Below are 20,725 nucleotides of genomic sequence, written 5' to 3'. Positions count from 1 at the left end.
GCCATGCCGCGGTTCGTATCATCAGCCCATCCTCCAACTTCATCACCCACCTCTGTCCACATCCGCGCATGTCCAACGCCGTTCCCAACGGTCCCACGGACCCAGCAGAGCAGCATACGCACCTCCCCGCCCTTGAAGCCCATGCCCCCCTCCCCCCTTCGGCTTAAAAGCTAAACAAGCCGCTCCTCCTCTTTCCGAAAGGGTACACCAGGAGCGCACTCAAGCTCAAGCCCACCGAGATGTTGATCGCGACCTGGATGACGCTAAACAGCACCGTGAAAGCCGACGAGTTGAGCTGCACGACCGCAGCCGCGCCGCCGCCGCCATCCCCCGCCGGCCCGGCAGCGGTGGGGAGCGCGGCCGTCCCCAGCGTGCCGTTCCCCGCGATGACGGTGCCGTTGGCGAGGATGGTTTCGTTGCGAACGATGTGGTCGGCCGAGGTGACGCCGCTGAGCAGGGAGCCGCTGGCGGCGAGGCCGGAGGGGACCTGCACGAAGATGGCGGGGAGCATGGCGGCGGCGGCGAGGCCGTAGCCGACGCGGCGGCGGGCGCGGGCGCGACGGCTGGGGTCGTCGTCGCGGGCGGGGCTGTTGGCGCGGCTCGGGGCCGGGGTGCCGAGCTCCGGGTCCAGGTCCTGCTCGCGCGCTTCTTTGCGGGCGGAGCCGACGGTGTCGGTCGAGCCCACCGGGGCGGTGGCGGAGCGGTACGGGGAGTTGAAGTAGGCCGCCCTGGGGCGGCGGAGGCCAGGGAGGCGGCGGATGCGCGGCTCGAGATGGAGCTCCCAGATGTCGAGAAAAAAGTTCTCTGCGTAACGGCCGAGGCGGGAGTAGAGGTTGGCCAGGACGCCGATGGTGAGGGCGCCGAGAGTGCTGGAGATGATGCCGTTCCCTTTGAAGAAGCGGGCGGAAAAGTTGTTGACGCAGAAGCCCGCGAGCGAGATGAAGACTTGCACTGGGAGGGGGTGTTAGCCAACGCATTGGTCCTGCCGGGTGGGTTGGAGGGGTCGGAGGCTGCTCACCAGGCGTCTGCTTCCACTTGGCCTGGTTGACGAAGCAGAGACAGAGCGTAAAGGCGAAGACGAAGAGCATGTAAAAGTTTTGCGGCGGGCGCTTGGTGTACCAGGCGTCGCCGACCTTGCAGTGGATATCGCTGACGGCGTTGTCGTCCATGTACCCGTAGATGACGGACCCGATGGTGAAGCCGTAGCCCAGGAACAGCGTGTAGATGAGGGCATACACCATGCGGACGGAGCCCGAGATCATCTGGTGGCTCTGCAGCTCCAGGCTCGCGCAAAGGACCATGTACCCCGGCAGGATCAGGGCGATGGACGCCTGGGCCAGGGATGAGAAGCAAAACAGGTTGCCGCCTTGTATCGAGCCGAAAACGCGGGCCAGAAACGACGTGGCCACGGCCGCGGTGATCTCAGAGACGTTGGCGTAGAGCTCGTTGGAAGCCGCGATGTGGAGCTGCAGAAAGCCGACGAGGCAGCCGAGGATGAAGCAGATGGGCATGTCGATGTAGCGGCCCTCGAAACCAAAGGGGGCCACCGTAGCGGAGGCGCAGCCGTAGAGCAAGATGCGTAACCAAACGGGAAGCTTGGGCTTGCGCGAGGTGATGTCGTTGAGGCGGGCGGTAGCCTCGTCCACGCCGAGGCGGTCGTGCACCACCTCCTTGTAGATGTTGTGGACGTCTCGCAGCCGGCCAAAGTCCAAGCCTTGGTTGGCGCGCACGATCTTGACCTCGGTGGTGTGGGTGTTGCTGTCGTCGAACGAGATGATCATGATGTTTGGCAGATAGAGGAACTGGCCTTCGATGCCGAGGGCGCGGGCCGACATGCGCATGTACGCCTCGAGGCGGTGCGTCGGGGCGCCGTAGGCGATGAGGGCTTTGCACAGCTTGATGAGGAAGGTGTGGCGGTTGAGGATGTCAGCGATGTGGATCTTGATCCGGTACTCGTCGACCTTCTTCTTGCTCCTGTGCCCCTTCTTGGACCGTCCCATCTCTTGCTTGACCTTCTCCGAGACGGCCTCCGAAATGTCTTTGGCAGACCCCGGCGCGGCAAGCATAAAGGAGGACTCCATGAGCCCCGCCAGCGTGCTGCTGGAATGGGGCCTCCGGCCGCGTAAGATGTCCGGCCTCGGGGTGGTCGACCGGGACATGGGCGGCGTGCTCCCCGGCGAGCTGACCGCGCTCGACACGACAGACGGCGCTCCATGCTTATCATCTGCGCCATACAGCCTGAGCAGCGTGCCTAGGACCCCGCCCCTGTACTTCTCCGGCCGCGGAACGTATTCCACGTCGTACTCCATCGGGGTCGCCGTTCCGGAGAAGGACGGGGCAAGCGACTGGCCCGAGGGGTTCCTGCGGTGGCTGTGGTTCCTGACCAGCTCCTCGGCCAGCGCGTGCGAGTTCCTGGACGGCCTTGCGACGAATTTGTCACGGACGCCATGGCCTCCTCGGGAGTTGGCAGCGTGGTCCCCAAGCAGATCGTCATGGTCGCCAAACCCCCGGTCCGAGTCCAAGGAGTTCCTCCTGGACATCGGCATGGACGCGGTACCCACGTCGTAAGCAAGCCGATCTGCGCGGTGCTTCGCCTCGACCTCCGATTTGTGAGGGGCCGGGTCAATTTCCGTGGGGGTTGCGAGGGCGCTCGACTTTCTCAGCACAGGACGAGGCCGGCTGGGTCCGGGGTTGTTGCGGCTCAGCTGCTCGCGTTCAAAGTACTGAGCGACGGCCTGAGCAAGCTCGGTGTCGTCGACCGAGGGCCGCCTGACCGGGCCGTCGCTGCGGGCCAGCGGAGAGCCGGTACGATGCGCCGATGGCCTATGGGAGAAGTAGTCGGGGCTGGAGTCGCTCGCTTCGCCAGGCGTCGATGTCGCATTCCCGCCGTCATCCTGATGAGGGTCGGCCACGAAGCCAACGCGTTTCTTCTCCTTGCCCTTGAGGGGTTGCTCCGTGTCAATGACTTCCTGAGCCGGGGTATGCCGACCCTCCGGGGTAGTGATGTCGGGAGCAGCCGGGTCTCCCGGCTTCGGTGGCGACACCATGGTGGGGGGAATCCTCGCAGAGCCGATGGTCCGTATCACAGTAGCTTGTCCTCGGCGTGACGAAGCGGCTGTGGTGGAATGGAGCTCTCGGGCGGTCGAGGCTCCAAGATCAGCTTCTCTGGTTGGGACTCAGGACAAAGTGATGAGTGATGGCAAGCCGAGAGAACAACGTCGAGTCAAGGCACAGGCACGCGAGTCGGGCTCGGACGTGGAGAGAGAGAGAGAGAAGGAGGGAGGGAGAGAGGGAGGGAGAGAGAGATAGTTCAAGAGAGAAGGGAGGATACGCAAGTCACAAAGAAAGACAAGCCGGTCCAGACGCTCGGGAGACGCGGGAGGTAATACATGAGGCTCTTTGTTTCGTCCGAAGAGGCGCAACGTCTAGAAACCCGCTGCCGGCCGGGACGGTGAGGGGGCTATGGCTATCATAAAGTCGCTGGCGAAGGTGATGTCTCTTGATCGTCTCTGCAAAATCAGATCCCCGCCGTCTCTCGCCTCGAGTCCGAGTCGGCCCTGGGGGCTTGCAACGGCGAGCCGTTGCATTTGCCACCGGCAGTGGACCTCTGAGTTTCGAGATTTCAACGTCGTTCAACTGTCAGGGCAGTTTCTGCCCTGGCTCTGGGCCCACGTGCGGAGTCATTCAACGTCATGATGGATCTCTAGGCCCTGGAGGCCAAGACGTGAAACGGTCGGGTCAATTGGCTATGGCATCGGTTCTCGCCTGTCTGGCAAAATCAAAGTAACAGAGAACCAGGAATGCATCAAGCGAACGTCCCATACAGCCGGATACGAACAAGCGGTCAGGATGAGTCACCGAATGGCGAGAGATGTGGTGAGGGATGCCGTGCCGTTCTCGGGGCTTTGCGATTTCGCTTGCTTGCGTGAGGTTCCGGGTTGGTGGTGAGGTGGATGAATGGGGGGTGTTTTGGGTGGGGTGAGGTGAATGGGTGAATGTGGTGAAGGGTGAGTTGAGGTGGGTGGACGAGGGGTGTGGGTTGAAGATGAGCATGTGTGGGGGTTGACGAAACGTGTGGCAACAGCTTGGCGAGGCTAGGTAGGACGAGGGTTGAAAGTGGCAAGACAACCCACGGGCGGGCTCAAACCCTGACGAGAGCTCACACGCAACGGCGGGCGGACAAGACCGGAAGAGGCCCAGGGGTGCCCCCACCGTTGGGCGATGCTTCTCCCCGGGCCCCTGCTGTCTTTCCGGGTATTCGGCATGGCCTGCCTTCGCCTCGTGCTCCGAGGTCATCGGCCGCACATCAACGCCAACGAACTGAGGTGCACATTGGAGAAAAGGACATAGGGTATGAGAAACTTGTTCCCCGTTTGTTGGTATACTCGGCACGAACATCCTCGTGCCATGCAGAAAAAATAAAAAGTAAAAATCAAAGCCAAAAGCTCACCTCCCAGATCCGTTTTTGCCATGCCCAAAAAGCCATGCCCAAAAAGTAAATACAAGAAAAGAAAAACCAAAGCAAAAACAGACGAGAAAAGAAAACAAGGGGCTCCGTATCAGGTGATGGTGACCTCCGTCATCATCAAACCCATCCCGCCCCCATCCATCCCTTTTATCCCAAAGAACAATCCGACTCAAGCAAGCCCGATGCCTCCCCCCGCCCCCACCATGAGAGCGGCTCATATTACATTCCAAGTAGGCGTCTAAGGATCACCCCACAAAGGCCAAGGGGAGATATCCCTCGCCCCTCAGTCATGCGAGAGAACGACAAAATTGGCGTTGTCGTAGGGCTCGGCCGAGCAAAGCGTCTTGCCGTTGTCGTCCACGAGGTGCACCATGGCCGCGCCGTCGATGCCGATTTGCCGGCCGGTGACCGTCCTGGCGGCCACGTCGACGAACCACAGGTCGGTGAACTTGCCAAAGTTGACCTGCTGTTCCGAGTCGTAAAAGTCCTCGACGATCCACTCGGCGTCCAGCCGGCACAGCTGAGGGCCGTTGCTGATGTGCAGCGTGATCGTGGTTCCCCTGTCCAGGTTGTGGACGACGCTGCTCTCATGATGTTAGCACCATTTGTTCTGCTACTACTACTACTACTACTACTACTACGACTCTAGGGCTGGAGAGGTGGGGAATCCGAGGCGGTGCTGAACTGGGGAGGGGTGGGTGGGCATAAGATACTCACACTTTCCCGTCGGTCGGGCTCGACGCCGTGATCTCGACGTACAGCCATTCGCCAGGCTTGACTCGGAGGTTGTCGAAGCTGTAGGCTACTTCCGGATACCACTCCCACCACGCGTAGGCGCTTTGCCCCCCGTTCGAGTTGACCTATACCCGACCTTGTTAGCTGACCCCCCTTTTTTTCCCCTTTCCTTCTCTTCCCGAGATGCAAAACCCGAAGGGGGTATTCAAAGGCGGCAGGGCTTGCTTACCACCGTCGTCACTCCCGCCTGCAGCAGCGTCGTGTTGCACTCGGCCCCGTCGATGCCCACCCACGCCGCGGCGAACTGCGGTGCCGGCACCCCCGGCCGCAGCGTCAGATCCGGCACCTGGAAGTAGCCCGCCACGCTGCTGATGCCGTCGTTCTGGGTGGTGTGTTGTGACGCGCCGCACCAGTTGGAGCTGTAGCTGATCAGGTCCCGCGCTGCCGGTTGCTCTCCTCCTGCCGGCCTGCCGTGCCTGTCCCGGCCGCCGCGAGGTCCCCGCCGCCCGTGCCGAAGTGGCGGTACCGGCCGGAAGTCCGTCTTTGAAACCTTCACCTCCTTGCCGTCCTGCTTCATGGTCGCCTCGAAACTGAGCTCCGCCGTCACCGTCGATACCGCCAGCGAGGCGAGCAGGAGTGCGCGCCCAAGCCACCTCATGTTGTCGGCTTTTGTTCGCGGTCAATCGATCGAGCTTTTTGTCCCCGTCGTGGGCTGGTTGTGGTTGAGGGGCTGGTGGCGAGGAAGAGGAAATCGACTTGTTGAGGCGTTATGAAACACTGTCTTGTGGCTGCTCAGGGGGGGGGGGTTCGAAATGACTATGGTGTTGCTCCGTTCAGGCTTGGCGACACGTTGCTCTCGACATCAATCGTACATCCAGGGGGGGTGGTCTATGTGTATCCTCAGCGACAGCGTGGTGGGCCAACGGAAACCAGAGATGGCATTCGATGGGGATTTGTAGACTTCAAAAAGGAAGAATGGAACGACTCCTTGTTTGCATCCCCCCTGGAAAACAAAGCCACGGCTGAGATGGACCTGGGAACCTGGACGCTCTGGTGGCCGGACCGCATGAAAAACCTTCTCAATCCATCACCATTCTGGGCGAGCGACGCTGGGCCCGCAATCGATCCTGATCCGCGGCCCAGCTCGCGCAACCACCATGTCTCCCAATCACACGGCCGGTTTCGTGGCAAGTGAAAGGCCCGTCAGTGCGCGCCCAGAGATCCAGGTTTTCGCCCTTCAATAGTTCCAGGATCTCTGGGGGGGCTAGCGACCCTCAGCGTTGCATCCATCCTACCCTTTGAGCCCCTTCCGGGGGTAACGGAGCTTTGGTAAAGCCCACAGGCCCAAGGAAGCCGTGGTTAAAAATAACTCGTAGCGCATTTCCGGCCACGGCGGCCCGCTCGTCTCGGTCTCGGCAAACCCGTGGTCCCCTTTTCAGCGCTGGCGAGCATGGGTGTGGGGTGGCTCCCTCTCTCTCTCTCTGCTCTGCTCGAGGCTGTCCAATGTTGTGGAATCCACACACACCTCTCTCTCCTCCTCTCATTTTTCTTCTTCTCCCGCACCAAAGCACGCCGCACGCGCTTGGCTTGCGGGACGAGGCCACGCACACGGTCCACCGCAATCTGCGTAAGGCCTAGCGCACGCGCGAGGTGCTGCCCCCAGAACGAGAAGCAATTTCGGTGGCTTCTTGTGCTCGCTCGCTTCACGCCCTGCCCGTCATCTCCCGTCAGGTCGACCTGGCCACACACATCCCCCGGGCTCCCCAGCGTCATCATGCAACCGGCCAAGCGAGCGTGATGTCCACACCCCGGCCCACGGGTCCCGAGACTCCAGCTTCGCTCTCCCGGACGCTCCCGGGTCGTCCCTTGCAGCAAAGCCGGCGCAGCCTGCAGCAGATGTGGAAATTAAAACATTCCCATCTTTGACAGCCTCTTCAGATATATTGGTTTCGCCTTTGCTGTGTGCGGCTCTGCGGTGGTCCCTGTGCGCTGGCGGCGCGGCGACAGGAGAGGCGTGGGAACGTGGCTCGGTTAAGCTTAACTGTTGTTTGACTGAGGGAATGTGGAGATTCGTTGCCCCTGGCGTTGCGAGATTTTGGGCAGGCCTCTCTCTCCTCTCCTCAGCAAATCCATTGGTTGTCGATCAACGTTGACAAGTTAGTTAACTATTGGCCAACGAGCCCAAGGACGCATCCTGGATCCCGCTGTGTGTGCTGTGTGTGGATTTCAGGCAACGCGATCCTCCGCGCCAAACAACCACTCACCACACGATCTCCAATAGCGCGGGTGGAAGCTCGAAGACGATTGACGTTGAGTTACCAGGGTTCATCCCCTCTGAACACAAGCCATCCTTGGGGGGTCGGCGCTGGCATGGGGGACCATGGTACGGTCTGGACCTTGCAGCTCGTCCTGCGCTGTACGCAGTATGCATCCATGACCACGGCACTTGGACGCCGTGCCGCTGCAAACATCATTCGGTTTCTCAGCCCTCGGACTGCCAAACCTGGAGCTGAGCCGTTTTGCTCGCAGAACACAATTCGAGGGGGCCGGGGCCAGAACGGTTTTCCGGCCCAACGAAAGCACGAAAGCACGAGCCACAGACGCCCGCCCGCCGCGCATGACAAGAGCCCACACCCATCCCCCGTCAACGCAACCTGTCACCAACCCAACCCCCCGGGCCGCGTCTTTTCTTAGAAATCGGCCGGTGACGGTCCCCTCTTGGTGTGGGGGGGGAATGGAGAGGCTAAAATCGATCTGGCTGCCTTCCGAGGTGCACGCACCACACAAGGCCCGGGCCGGGTCTGGCACGCACCACCAACCACATCACATGAAACCGACAGCCACAATCGGTCTTGCTGCTGCTGCCGCGTCTGCTGTTGTTGTCGATGATTGTACGCATCGTTCTGTCTGGCCGGGGGTCGAGATTCCAGCCCCTCGTTCGCCACCGTTTCTTGCAGCACACGGCGGCGATGTGTCTGGGGAACGAAGGTCGCTGGTTGAAATCAGAGACAGTTCCATTCAGCTGGACAGGGTAGTCGAAGCGCGGGAGCGGAGCGGGTGTACGCAGTACACGGTATGTGCCCTCCGCACATACTGCGTAGAGAGAGAGGGCTTGAACCCTGCGGTCCTCGTCACACCAGCTTTTTGTTCCTCGCTTTTCCTTACTCGTGTGCAGAACTTTGGGCCCGCATGCCCTCCTGTCCGGCGGTCCATCATGTCCCCGGTCACACCGTCTTCTTCCTCCTCCCCTCCCCTGGGCGAACCTAGCGTACTGTGTACGTACTGCGTATGTAGAGTACTGCGTACCCAGAGACGAAACCAGCAGGTGCGTGCGGTCCGTCTCCTTGTGCCTGTGGGGGGAAAAGATGAGACCCAACGAAAAAAAAAACTCTAACCACGAAAGGAACTTCTATCCCTGGCTGGCGTGCCTGACTGGAACCCGACAGAATGTGGCAGGACGGATTAGGAGTCTCGCCTCGCCTGGCTACTCTTGGCCGCAGATCAGACCACCAGACGAAGCTGACGGCTTGTTCTCGAGACTCCTGTCCACAAACTCTGCGCATCCAGAACTCTCCAAGCCGGTTCCTTCAAGCCTCCAGCTTCACGGCCCCTGCGGTAGGTCTGTCGCCAGCGGGCAGCTCATGCTGGAGCACCCAAAAACGTAAGAGACGAACGTCCCTGGTGGCCCTGATGACCCTGATGGCCCCAATGTTGAGCCTGGTAACGTCTTGGACCGTGTGTTGCTGAGGAGGAGGCTTCGCGGATCGTTCTCCCGCCTGGCCCACTCACCCTCGGATTCATTTGGCTTCTCTCTCTCCCCTGGTCCCCCATGTTCTTCTCGTAAGCGTTGGACTATTGGTCCCTCCCGGTCCGTCAATCTCGTGCTTCGGGTCCCGCCCCGTCTTATCTCCTGGTTCGGCCTTTGCCTTGTCAGGTCTCGGCTTCGCGGTTCCGCCTTTCCAGGTGTCCGTGGTGGGTGGTCGCATTTTGTGTGACGGATGGTTTGGCCGAGTGGCTGGCCGAACAAGATGGTGATCTGTAAGGGGCAGGACGTTCAGCCGCTGATTCTCAGGAGGCGTATTGCGTATACCGTCGAGCCCGTAGCCCCCTCGAGCCACGTGGAGCTTATGGAAAAAGGCGCGCCACCGTTGGCCAGACAGTCGAAGGAATCAAAGAAGATACGCAAGGTTGTAGTTGTTTGTGAGGAAGAACAGGCGGTGATGAACGCGGAACATGACAAGCAAGACGCATGTTTCTATCTATAGCTTCGCAAGATGCGGTGCAGTCCCCAGCCGAGACCATCTCGGTTCCTCTCGGTCTGATTTTGCCTCCCTACCCAGCCTCCCTACGCAGTAAACGCTGGACGCCTCGGGGGCATGGCAGCATCCAACCAGTTCTGCACCGAGGTTGTGTACCTCGCCAGGATGCCCGGCTTCATGCGCCGACGGGGTGAGCGACCGACTGGAACACATGTTTTTGAGCAGCAAGAAAGAAAAAAGAAAAACAAGATCGGTCCCGTCAGAAAGAGAACGCCAGAGAGAGGAAACAATATGAATACATGTGAAGAGCAACCCAGCGGTGTATTCCCTGACGAGTATCCACCACTAGAGTGCGCACCTTGGTGTTTTGGAAAGGGCATGGAGGTAATGAACATCCCAGCTACCTAAGGCAACATATCGAAAGTTGATATTCTGCTCTTCAGAAGAGCTCCTGTTTCACGCCACACCCGGGAATGGCCGCATGGAAGAAAGAGCTGCCGTTATATTTCTTTCAACTACCCAGATAGCATGCGTTGGTCCCTAGGCAATACAACATCTTGGTTGAATGACGGTCAAGGTTCCCAAGGTGGCTATGATTACAATTGATTCCATCATCGTCCATCTCCTGGGTGCCACCTCCTCCCAGTCAGTGGTAACTATCTTGGGCAGGCCTACTCCCGTTCAAGGAGATGCCATCGATGTCCAGGTCCGCGATGTAACCACTCCGTTCATCAGTCCTTCATGCAACCAAGCGCCATGGCAACCGCGACGTTGGCGTTGCCCTTCCCATCCCCCCAAAGCCACCCGATCTAGGTAGCTCGTCCTGTCTCCGCGTAAACAGACCACTTCCAGTTTCTACCATCTCGCGTCATCCGAGTCGTCGTGGCCTAATGAAAACCAAACGCAAGAGCCACGGGCCGAAGGGAACGGCAATCCCGGATGGGGTGAGAAGAGAGGTTCGCCACTCCATGACTACCACAGCAGGTCCATCACCGCATGTTACAACCAAACACAAAAACCCAGACAACCACCCCCTCCGGGGCGTCCAAGCTCGTGTAAGAAATGTTTGCTGCTTGCCTTGCTCAAACACAGCCCCGGCCCCTTTCTGCTTTGGCTCCGGCAGGCCCGAGTTTGCCACAACACACAAATCCGTCTCACCGAAAACAGGGGCCACAAACTCAGCCGGTGTCAGGGGCAGGAGGGGAAGACCAACCGACCACACACGCGCGCGCTCGTCGGCAGAGATACCGAGGTAGGTGATTCCTATTCCAACAAACCTAGCACGCGACAGGACCACGCCGGTTCAGTTCACAGCAGAAGACGAAGAAAAAGGAAGAAGAGAGGACGGGACAGGACTGGACGACCAGCTGATCCGCGCAGCCGGGTGAAACCGGACAAGTCTTGGATCTACTGTGTATCATCCCACGCACACGCACACCTACACGCAGACAAGGCTGAACCGTCCCAAAGCCACCAGTGGCGCTCATGTGCTATACTGCGCTCCTTAGGCAGTCATGGCTAGGCACCGCAATGGTGACCTGGTGAGTCCGGCCACAAGAGAACGCCGACGGCTGCCTTGCCGGTCGGTGAGGCCTCGTGACAGGTTACACAAGGCGGTGTACATTGTGTTGACTCTCCTGCCGCGCCGCCGCCATGCGCTCGGAATTCCCCGTGACGTCGTGCTGTTGTGAGTCATGGACTGCGTGGGGAGGGTTCAGGATCCATGGAGAACGTAGCGAGAGGACGACGTTGGCCACGTTCCTCGGCTCTTTGTGCGTTCAAGCAGACAGTCACAAGCAGACACGTATAGGGAGGAGAAGTGTCGTTCACAACGTAATTCACGCTCTGTGTGCGTGGTCATGTATTGAGCGAAGACTCATCTCCCAAGTCCCATCTCCAGTTGAAAAACAAGCCCGTGGTATCTTCCATAACGCCGTTGCCATCCAAACCGTGAACCGTGATCATCGCAATTCCATGCCGATTACCCCTCGCATATTGCCCAACCGTCGCCTTTTCCTGAGCCATCCACAAACGTATCGAAGGGCAGAAACAAATAAAGCGCGAACACCTCATCGGGCTCACGAGCTGAGCAAACTCCGATACTTCTCCAGAGCCAAATCCCTGTCGCTGTTCTTCCACTTTAACCTCTGGTCCTCATCAATGGTGATAACATCGGCGTCGAGCCCCGCAATCGTGCCCCGGACGGGGGTGACGGGCACGGCCTGCTTGAGCAGGTCCTTGAGCGGGCTCTTGTGCGGCATGGCGGACCACTCGGCCTCGTAGAGCAGCCACTCGCCCAGGCTCTTGAGCTGGGGCTTGTGATCCGGGTTGAGGCCCCATCCGGCCCCGCAGCTCAGGCGAGCCAGGCAGGCGACGACCATGACCCAGCCGATGACCTCGGAGGCGCTGGTGGATCCCGGGGGCTGCCGGAACGCGATGGTGCCGAACCCGCGGCCCTCGTTGAGCCCGACAAAGCTCCAGCGGAAGGCGTTGTGCTGGAAGTCGTCGCCGGGCTGCGCGCTGAGGGCGCGGCCCGTGGGCGACGCGGCGCTGGTCCAGTTCATGCGGGCGCCGAGGCCTTCAAAGGTCTGTTGGGCGTCGATGATGGCGAAGCACTCGGGCATGGTGGACGTCAGGAAGTAGAAGTTGTTGCGGTTGCTCTTGGCCCAGACGCTCTTGCGGCGGTACGGGGGCACGAGCTCGTCGAGGCAGCGCTCAAAGTACAGGGCCGACTTGGCGAGGCCCTTGGCCTGGTCAAGCTCCCAGAACCCCGCGGCGGGGACGATGTGGATATGGGTGAAGCATTGGTGGCTGGTGGTGAGCTCGAAGTGGGCGTTGAGGGTGTGCAGGACGGCGCGGATGTCGGCCTGCCACTCCTCGGCACGCTTGGAAAAGCGCACGAAGGGCGACACGAGCTTCATGCCGAAGCGGTGATCGCGTGGGTGAGAGGGGATGCAGACCTCGCTGGCGATGGTCCACTCGCGAGGGCTGACGGGGGTGCTGGAAGAGCTGGCGACGTGGTTGGCGATGCCGGCGCGGCGGAGGTGGTCGCTGATCTCATCCTGAAGGCCTATCACGGTCTTGTGGTCCCGCTTGCGGCTGCGGATGACGAGGCCGAGCTCGACGCAGAAGCGGAAATCCGGAGGCTCGGCGCGCCGAGTGGTCGTGTCGTGGTGGGTTCTGGCCCGGTGGTGGTGGTGGTGGTGGGACCCCGTCCGGGGGGACGGCGGACCCGACCCGTCGAAGCGGACACGGTGGTGGCCCGGCTCCGAGGGCACAAAAGTGATGTGCGGCATTGCGAAAGAGGTGCCGGCGATGGTTGCTTGGCTACCTAGGGATCGTGGGTGGTTGGGCGAGGTGCCGTAGAAGTTCTTTGTCACACACGTGACGGTGACGATAGAGAGGGCGGCGGTGATGGGGTGAAAACAATGGCTCAGGGCTGGATCGAAGGGCCGGTGATATACAACTGCGTGAACGAACCGGAGCCATTGACAGGATGCTTGGAGGACGAGCCTCCTCTATATATGAGGAAGCCATCTCCGTCCGGCGCGTCATGAGACGGCGCACCTTAAGTCCTCAAAGGCTGTGTTCTGCCTAGGACAGGAGTTTGTGGAAGCCGCTGCAAGGCCGCACGCGGCGGTCAGGGAGGGAGAGGGGGGGATGGGAGTCACAAACCTTACGCTGACGTTCGGCGAGGACGTCAACCCCGACCCAATCCGGTAGCGAAAGAGTGGGGCCTCCCGAGTTACTCACCCCGGCCGAGCCACTCAGAGCGCGGGGAGCATGTCGTCACCTCCGCTTGTAGGAGGCCAGACTGCGAAATGTTTGTGTGGGGAAGGCATGGAGGGGTCCGGAGTCCCCACCCGCGGCCGCTGCCTCGCCAGGCAGCAAGACGGGAGTTGCCATCTCGGGTGATTGCACAGTGAGCAAAGGCAGGGACGGCAGGGACGGCAGGGGACAAGGCAGAATGGGACGCAGGAATGCGGTCTTTGCTCCGCCATCCTGCCTCAGGAAACGACGCCTTTGTCGGCCGTGCTCGCAGCCGGCAGCGCTCTTGCGGCTCCGGCTTGACAGGTGCCCCCGACCCCTGATAGGCCAGCCGGTTGGTGGTCGATCGACGAGGCCGCCCGCTTGCGTTGCAGAATCCTGCATGCTTACCAGATAGGTTGTCCTGAATCGTGCGGCCTCTCTCACACACGTTGCCGAGCCTCCCTGCAGCCAACAGTCCTCGGTAGGACTCAGCCTCGACCTCGCTCACCGCCTTGCATGAGGCGCCAAGCATAGGACCAAGGCGGTGCAGCACAGCAGTCACCCTGGGTCCGTGTCCTGGACCCGGCAGCACGGAACCGACTTGGATCCGGCCATCGCTTGCTGTCCTAGCGGCATCTGGTGCAAGCTCCAGCCCTACGAAGCGCGCGGCAAAGACGGCAAAGACATGTGTTAGTACATGGTGTGCACTACATAGGCGGGACCCTGACTCTCCAAAGGACGTGAGTGGAGAGATTTATTGCCATAGCCGGTCGCTTTTGGCCAAGGGACAACGCTTGTGCGCGACAAAGGTCGAATGCTGCCATGCTACCGCTGGTTTGGCGCATGCTGGTCGAGGATAAGAGCCAACAAGCCCGGCTACGTTTCGACGTCACGTTGTTGTTATCCGCCGACCCTCCTGATTCGTCCCCACATGCTTGACGCTAGCCTGAAAAACCGATTATAGGTACAACAGCTGGCGCCGACATCGGGCGTGTAAGGTGCGTGGACAAATCGGCTGACCGTCTTGACAAGGACGTACAAGAATGGACGGCAGCATGCCGCCCTCCAAGTTCTAACTCGAGGCGAGCTCGAGGTGAGATGAAGTTTGCTTGCACTGTGGTGGACGCAGCAGCTGCGACACCGTTTCAGGGTGTGTTAGGGTTTCAGGAGACGCGCGGCCCCTGTCTACAAAGGAGTCTTCCGCTAAAGAGTACGTCCTTTGACGGCGCCATCACTGCGGGAACGTTTGGACAGACTGAGTGACCGGGCTTTGCGGCAAGAGAATGAAGAGGCATACCCTGATGCTAAGAATAGCAAGCCATCTGCGTCTACCAGTGAAGAGTGTAATTACTCCGAAAATATACCAGAGAAAAGAAAAAGTGTAAGAACGAGACCAGAAAAAACATGACCAAGCATCTTGGGTGATAGTACCAACCAGGCCGGGCATCATCCATCCGTATCCTATATCCGAGATCCCAGAAACTCCATCCAAGGCAAACGACGTCCCACCCCGGCGAGCGCCACCGCAGCGTACGGCGATCACGGCTGCTCCGGCTTCTTCGTGGCCTCGGCCGTCTCCTGCGCAGCGTCGAGGTGGTCCTCCAACGATGTAATCACATCCTTGATGCTCTGCGCCGACTTCCTCAACGCCTCTTTCTCCTCGTCGTTCAACAGCAGCGGCACATCCTGGTACGCCCCGTGCCGGTTCAGCTTGCACGGCATGCTCAACGCGACATCGTCCACGCCCGCGTACGACCCCACCCGAGACACCGTCATGATGGCGTCGCTGTCCGTGACGATCGGCTGCAGCACGCTGACCAGCACGCTCGCGACGCCGTAGTTCGTCTTGCCCTTGCGCCGAATGATCTCGTAGGCCGCCTCCCGGGTGCGGGTCGCGCACGCTTCGAGCACCTTGTCGTCGTACTCGATGTTCGCCGCCGTGCAGTAGTCGCGCAGCCGCATCCCCGAGATGGTCGCCAGCGACCACACGGGCAGCTGGCTGTCGCCGTGCTCGCCGACGATCACGGCGTGCACGTTCCGTGGGTTCACTCCAAAGTGCTTGCCCAGCTCGTGCCGGAAGCGCGTCGTGTCCATGGCCGTGCCGCTCCCGATGACGCGCTCGCGCGGGAATCCCGACAGCTTGTAGGCCGCATGCGTGAGCACGTCGACGGGGTTGGTCGCCACCACGATGATGGTGTCGGGCGCGTGGTGCGCCACGCGGGGCACCACGTCCCGGAACAGGGCGTAGTTGGTCTTGACCAGGTCCAGCCGCGTCTGGCCGGGCTTCTGGTTGACGCCGGCCGTGATGATGACGGCGGCGGCGTTCTCGCAGTCCTCGTAGTCGCCGACGCGCACCCGCGCCTTGTGGAGATGGGCCGCGTGGGAAAGGTCCATCACCTCGCCGAGGGCGCGGTTGCGGTCGATGTCGATGAGCACAATGTCGGAGGCCAGGCCGTCGAGGAGGAGGGCGTAGGCCGTCGTGACGCCGACGGAGCCCGCGCCGACGATGACGACCTTGATGGCCTACAGCGTGACAGGGTTAGCGGGCGGCATGTCTTGCCAACCATTTGGCACTCGCAACCAGGCGTCAGGGGCGGGTGAGATGCACCTTGTTTGGGGGTTTGGAGTCGGGCATGTTGGTGGTTGTCAATCGAACGGAAGATTCCGAGACGGGTCTCTATGTCGAAAGAAACAGAGGCGATGGATGATCTGAGATGTTTCGCTCGAAAAACAAAACAACCGGTCAACAGATCAAGGTGCTACGTTGTTGGGATTGCTTCAATACCACAGGTCTTGATGAAAGAGATGTTGGAGGAAAAGAGGGCTTAAGAGAGACGCGTCGGGCCGCAACGAGGCTCTAAATACTGTGCAAAACGCGCTTCCTTATGCCTCAGTTCCGGATTCCATTGGGGGTTTACACATGCCAAATTGAACGATGGCTGGGCACCGTTGGCATGTTCGGGGACCGTGTGGTCTGATGTCGTTATCACAGCCTCACACACCCACGACCTGGTTGCCTCGGTCCCTCACTGAGAGCCATGGGCAACTTCGCCCTGCTCAATAAATTCCCATCATCTGATGCGTATTTGGCACCCCACCCCCCAAAAAAAAAAAGATAAAAAAAAGAAAGAGAGAATTCCCATGGTTCCCGTCCACCAGTGTATCATCGTGCAGGATGCAGGCTCTCTCGGGCTCGCTGCGACTTGGTCCTCGGCTGAGTGCGGGGCATGGCGGGGTTGTGGGTGGTGGTGGGCTGAGCGCGATGCAGAAGCAGGTGGACGGACATCGTTCACTTCATGTTCATAGATCAAGAGTTGAGCGTGCAGCCCGTAAAAGGAAAAAGAAAGAAAGAAAGAGAAAACAGTTTGATGAATTTTTTGAATGAACAATGAATGGCGAGTTCAACCGACTTTCAGGTTCTCTTGCTCTTCCGGGGCAGCAGCGTCTTCTGGGCAGGTACTACAAAAGTAACGAGGTGCGCTTGCTGCCAATGCAACTGACAGGGTTTCCCTAATATCAGGTCCTCTTCCTGATGGAGCGAATGTTCAGGTCGTGTGGCGCAATGGTAGCGCGTTACTTTCCGGTCTTTCGCTAGCTGGTAAAGGTTCTGGGTTCGAGTCCCAGCATGATCGAACCATTTTTCCAATTTTTCCCAACCCATTCCTTTTTTTTTTTTTTTTGAACCGCCTCAACTTTGTTGCTGGCACATCGAAAAAGCCTTGGAAGCAACGGGCTGACAAGTTGCCCTGGTCAGACCACCGAAGACCACCGAGCATGTAATGTCATTTTTCTGCTGACAGATCCCGATAACTCAGCCTCATCCTGTTCGCTACACTGGCGGGGACATCAGCACCCACCCGCGCCCACATGCCAACCGAGGAGGCTGTCAAGCAATCCAAAACCATATCCTCTGGAGCCAGTTCTTGGGCACGGGAGGGTAATCGTTGGCGCAGAGCTCATCCATCTTCTTCTTGCCCGTCACCACGTCAATGTCCTCCGGCCTCTTGAGCCAGGGCGTGCGGAACCACAGCTTGTGCCCCAGGTACAGCGCAAGAAAGACGGGCAGCGTGATGTAGGCGGCCAAGAAGTCCTGGTAGCTCCATCGGCTCGGCACAAACACCTGGAACCCGTTGGTCAAGGTGAGCAGCGAGACCACCAGCAGGACGAACCACGTCGCGTACGGCTGCGCGGCCGTGACGAACGGCCTCGTGTGCAGCAACCCCCGCCACTCGAGCCCGGCGCGAAAGCGCAGGTACGTGACCATGACGACGATCCACGCAATGAACCCGGAGATGGTCGACACGTTCATGAACCACCCGAACACGCGGGCGCCGTTCTCGGACACGTTGAGGTAGGCCAGCAGCCCCACGGACCAGGTCGCCAGCACGGCGGCGTAGGGCACGCCGTTTCGCGTCGTGCGCGCGAACACGCGGGGCGCTTGCCCCGTCGCGGCCATCGAGTACAGCACCCTGGACCCGCTGTAGAGAAAGGCGTTCCCCGCGGACCAGGCCGAGGTCAGGATCGCCGCGTTGATGGCGTGGTTCAGGCCGCCGATCCCCGCGCGCTGGATGCCGATCACCCAGGGGCTCGCGTTGGCGTTGGACTCGGGCGACAGCAGGCGCGGGTCGGTGTAGGGGACCAGCGCGCCGATGATGAGGCTGCTGACGCCGTAGAAGACGGCGAGGCGCGCCAGGAACCGGCGGGCGGCCTTGGGGATGTTGCGGCGCGGCGCCACCGTCTCGCCGGCCGCGAGCCCGATGAGCTCGGGGGAGGTGATGAAGCTGAAGCCCGCGCGCACGAAGGCGGTCCAGTAGGCCGTGAAGCGGCCGGTCGCGCCCGTTCCGACGTACTCGCGAAACGCGCCGGGGTCGCGCCAGTAGCGGAAGCCGACGGCGCCGCCGGCCGGGGCGCCGCCGGCCATGATGACGATGCCGACGATGATGAGGCCGATGATGGTGATGAGCTTGATGCTCGCGAACCAAAACTCGGCCTCGCCGAAGACGGAGACGGCGATGATGTTGAGGACGAGGCACACCAGCAGGATGATGGTGATCCACACGGCGGGCGGGACGGGGGTGTCCCAGTACTCGAGGAGGATGGCGCCGGCGGTGGCCTCGGCGGCGACGAGGATGGCATAGGCGTACCAGTAGTTCCAGCCCGACGCGAAGGCCAGGCTGCGGTCGACGAAGCGGTCGGTGAAGTAGGGGAGGGTGATGCCCTTGAGGGGGAGGTAGGTGGTCATCTCGGCGATGACGTTCATGACGACCCAGACGATCAGCATCATGGATAAATAGCCCAGCCAGAGCGGCACGGGGCCGACGAGCGCCAGGATGCCGCCGGCACCGACGAACAGGCCGGTGCCGATGCTGCGGACAGGTTAGTTCGGGCGGTGACGTCTTGAGCCTCGGTGAGGAAGCAGCCACTCACGCTCCGCCCAGCGCGAGGAACTGGATGTGCCGGCTCTTGAGGCCGCGCTGAAGCTGTGAGCCTTGATCCAACGAGACGGCACCGTCGACGGGCCAGCCGTTGCCAACCGGCTCGTCGCTTTTGGGAGGCTCCGGGGCCTCGCGTATCGTGTCCATGGCGCCGTTACCAGTTGTAACCGTCAGAGGAGTTGGGAAATGGGGAAGAATGCGGCATCGGCGTTGTTGTTGTTGGGGGAGGAGGAGGAGGAGGAGGAGGAGGAGGAGGAGGAGGAGGAGGGGCGGCGCGTGAGACAGATGATGTGCTGATGTGCATTAAGCGTGGTGTGAGAGTTGAGATGTTTTGGGTGGCAAGGATCATGATTCTTGCAAGGACTTGGAAAACAACACTACGTCAGCGTTCCGTGGATGCCCGGAGGGGGCTTTTGAATACGGGATTTGAAGTCTGCTGAGGATACATCCCGACCCAGCCGACAGAGCTTATCACCGGTGGTTGCAGCAGAAACAAACCCTGGAACCCGCTCGGCCGACTCTGGGGGGCACCATGGCAGAGGCCATTGACCTTCCTAAACGGCGCGGGCTGTGGGCGTGGCGTTGTACGGGACGATTTCTATGCACACCGTAGGCTCGGGGAGGTTTCAGTGAGAGCCGGCCTGGCAGACGCTGGTTGGTCACGGCGAGATGCCGGCATGCGTGAGACAGGACAGGGGCCGGTGTTATCCGCCCTGGCAATGCTCGACGGACACGGAGGTTGGGAGTGGGCCCAGCCACACTTTGCGCCGAACCTCGTTTGTGACGTTGTGGTCTCGTCGGGATGCCGGTGACGAAGAAAGATGGTGGCATCGACAACAAACGGTATCCCTCTAGACTTGCCGTCGGTGACGATCCGGATCACGGTGCCGAGGTTCCGTAGCGCGGCGAATATCTGCACGGCGCAGTCGGGTTCCCATGAAAGCCACTTGGTTGCCTGGTAGGTCCGAAGTAACTAACTAGCAGAACCCGCGAAAGCTCTGTTTGTTGTGTCGGTGGCAGTATTATCTAGCTCGAGGCCTTGGTGCCTTTGGGCATCTGCCAGTTCGGTTTCGTCAGCGTTCAACGCCCTTGGACAAACCGAGATGCTTCTGCTTGGTACTGTAGGTACATCTATTGTGTCTCTTCATTCGATCAACCAGGCCTTGGTGATCCCACTTGTCTTCTCCCTGGGAACCGTAAGGGTAGATGACCAATGTGGAACAAGATGATTGATTGTATCCATCCCAGCCGACATGATCAAGGAACATGACACCGATCCACGTCGCACTTCACCCTCCAAAATATGTAGACAGCCTTGTTAATCAAGAAAGATTCAATGGTTTTGGAGAGCATGGAAGGTTTGTGCCGTCTGAGAAATCAAAAGATAGCCCTGCCTCTGAGGGTCGCAGGCTTAGGTGAGCAACTCTCCTGGGATAATACTTGTAAATTCTGCCGTACCAAGAAGCCCAATTTTCGCACCGAGGAGCGACATGGACACCGAGGTCACAGCTCCCGAACGGGATTCGCGGCGAGCTCAAGAAGCAAGCGTACACACGAGGATTTCATGGCTCTTTCACAGCGGCAACTCTTTTTCTTCTATCTAGGAAAGAAATACATCAGTTCTCTCGGAACAGCCGCGATAACAGGGCCTGCCGGGCGACGGTTATTAGCCCGGCTTGTCTCTGTGCCTGAACTAGGCTTGGAGCAGCACCTCTTCCCCTGCTTCCGTTCAGACCCATTTTCTCCTATCTACCAACTTCCCATTTTGAGTTCCCAAGCTCTTCTCTTGGGGCTTGCACAAGATGACGTTGACAGCCAGGATCCTGATCTGCCAGGCTGACTGACCTGCCTAATAGATCAATTGGATCAGGGGCCACCGCAGAAGTTTTAAGACCGTGTGGGATGTTGTCAACCCTGTACAACCCCATATTAGGCGCCCAGCTGCAGGAGCCCGAGTTCCCGGGATTTAATCAGTTTGAGGCTCTGCTGATTATTAAAAAGAAGCAAGGATTACAACATGTGGATCATGGGCTAATGATACTTAGGCAAGAGGAATGCATACTACACAGACCACTTGG

At 60.0% G+C, this 20,725-nt stretch overlaps 5 protein-coding genes and 1 non-coding gene across 6 annotated transcripts; 1 reads left to right on the top strand and 5 right to left on the bottom strand.

The window, feature by feature from the left end:
- Positions 1 to 163: 163 nt before the first annotated feature.
- VTJ83DRAFT_740 (uncharacterized protein) lies at positions 164 to 3,047 on the bottom strand (the record flags this gene model as incomplete). The annotated part of the gene is made up of 2 exons (XM_071014218.1): positions 164 to 951; positions 1,019 to 3,047. The coding sequence occupies 2 exons, from the start codon at positions 3,045 to 3,047 to the stop codon at positions 164 to 166; spliced, it is 2,817 nt and encodes a 938-aa protein (XP_070870093.1).
- Positions 3,048 to 4,751: 1,704 nt separating this feature from the next.
- On the bottom strand, positions 4,752 to 5,861 carry VTJ83DRAFT_739 (uncharacterized protein; the record flags this gene model as incomplete). The annotated part of the gene is made up of 3 exons (XM_071014206.1): positions 4,752 to 5,049; positions 5,186 to 5,328; positions 5,433 to 5,861. The coding sequence occupies 3 exons, from the start codon at positions 5,859 to 5,861 to the stop codon at positions 4,752 to 4,754; spliced, it is 870 nt and encodes a 289-aa protein (XP_070870092.1).
- A 5,679-nt stretch (positions 5,862 to 11,540) lies between these two features.
- On the bottom strand, positions 11,541 to 12,758 carry VTJ83DRAFT_738 (uncharacterized protein; the record flags this gene model as incomplete). Its single annotated transcript, XM_071014195.1, has 1 exon — positions 11,541 to 12,758. The coding sequence occupies one exon, from the start codon at positions 12,756 to 12,758 to the stop codon at positions 11,541 to 11,543; it is 1,218 nt and encodes a 405-aa protein (XP_070870091.1).
- A 1,993-nt stretch (positions 12,759 to 14,751) lies between these two features.
- Positions 14,752 to 15,847, bottom strand: VTJ83DRAFT_737 (uncharacterized protein; the record flags this gene model as incomplete). The annotated part of the gene is made up of 2 exons (XM_071014184.1): positions 14,752 to 15,735; positions 15,821 to 15,847. 2 exons carry the CDS (start codon positions 15,845 to 15,847, stop codon positions 14,752 to 14,754), a joined length of 1,011 nt encoding a protein of 336 aa, XP_070870090.1.
- Positions 15,848 to 16,760: 913 nt separating this feature from the next.
- On the top strand, positions 16,761 to 16,844 carry VTJ83DRAFT_t21. The gene has a single exon. It is a non-coding gene; the product is annotated as a tRNA-Arg (tRNA).
- A 254-nt stretch (positions 16,845 to 17,098) lies between these two features.
- VTJ83DRAFT_736 (uncharacterized protein) lies at positions 17,099 to 18,794 on the bottom strand (the record flags this gene model as incomplete). Its single annotated transcript, XM_071014173.1, has 2 exons — positions 17,099 to 18,578; positions 18,640 to 18,794. The coding sequence occupies 2 exons, from the start codon at positions 18,792 to 18,794 to the stop codon at positions 17,099 to 17,101; spliced, it is 1,635 nt and encodes a 544-aa protein (XP_070870089.1).
- Positions 18,795 to 20,725: the final 1,931 nt, after the last annotated feature.

This window comes from Remersonia thermophila, chromosome 1 (genome assembly GCF_042764415.1).
Source record: "Remersonia thermophila strain ATCC 22073 chromosome 1, whole genome shotgun sequence".
NCBI lineage: Eukaryota > Fungi > Ascomycota > Sordariomycetes > Sordariales > Chaetomiaceae > Remersonia > Remersonia thermophila.
The sequence above is the reverse complement of the archived record's forward strand: the minus strand, read 5'-3'. Positions and strand labels throughout refer to the sequence as shown.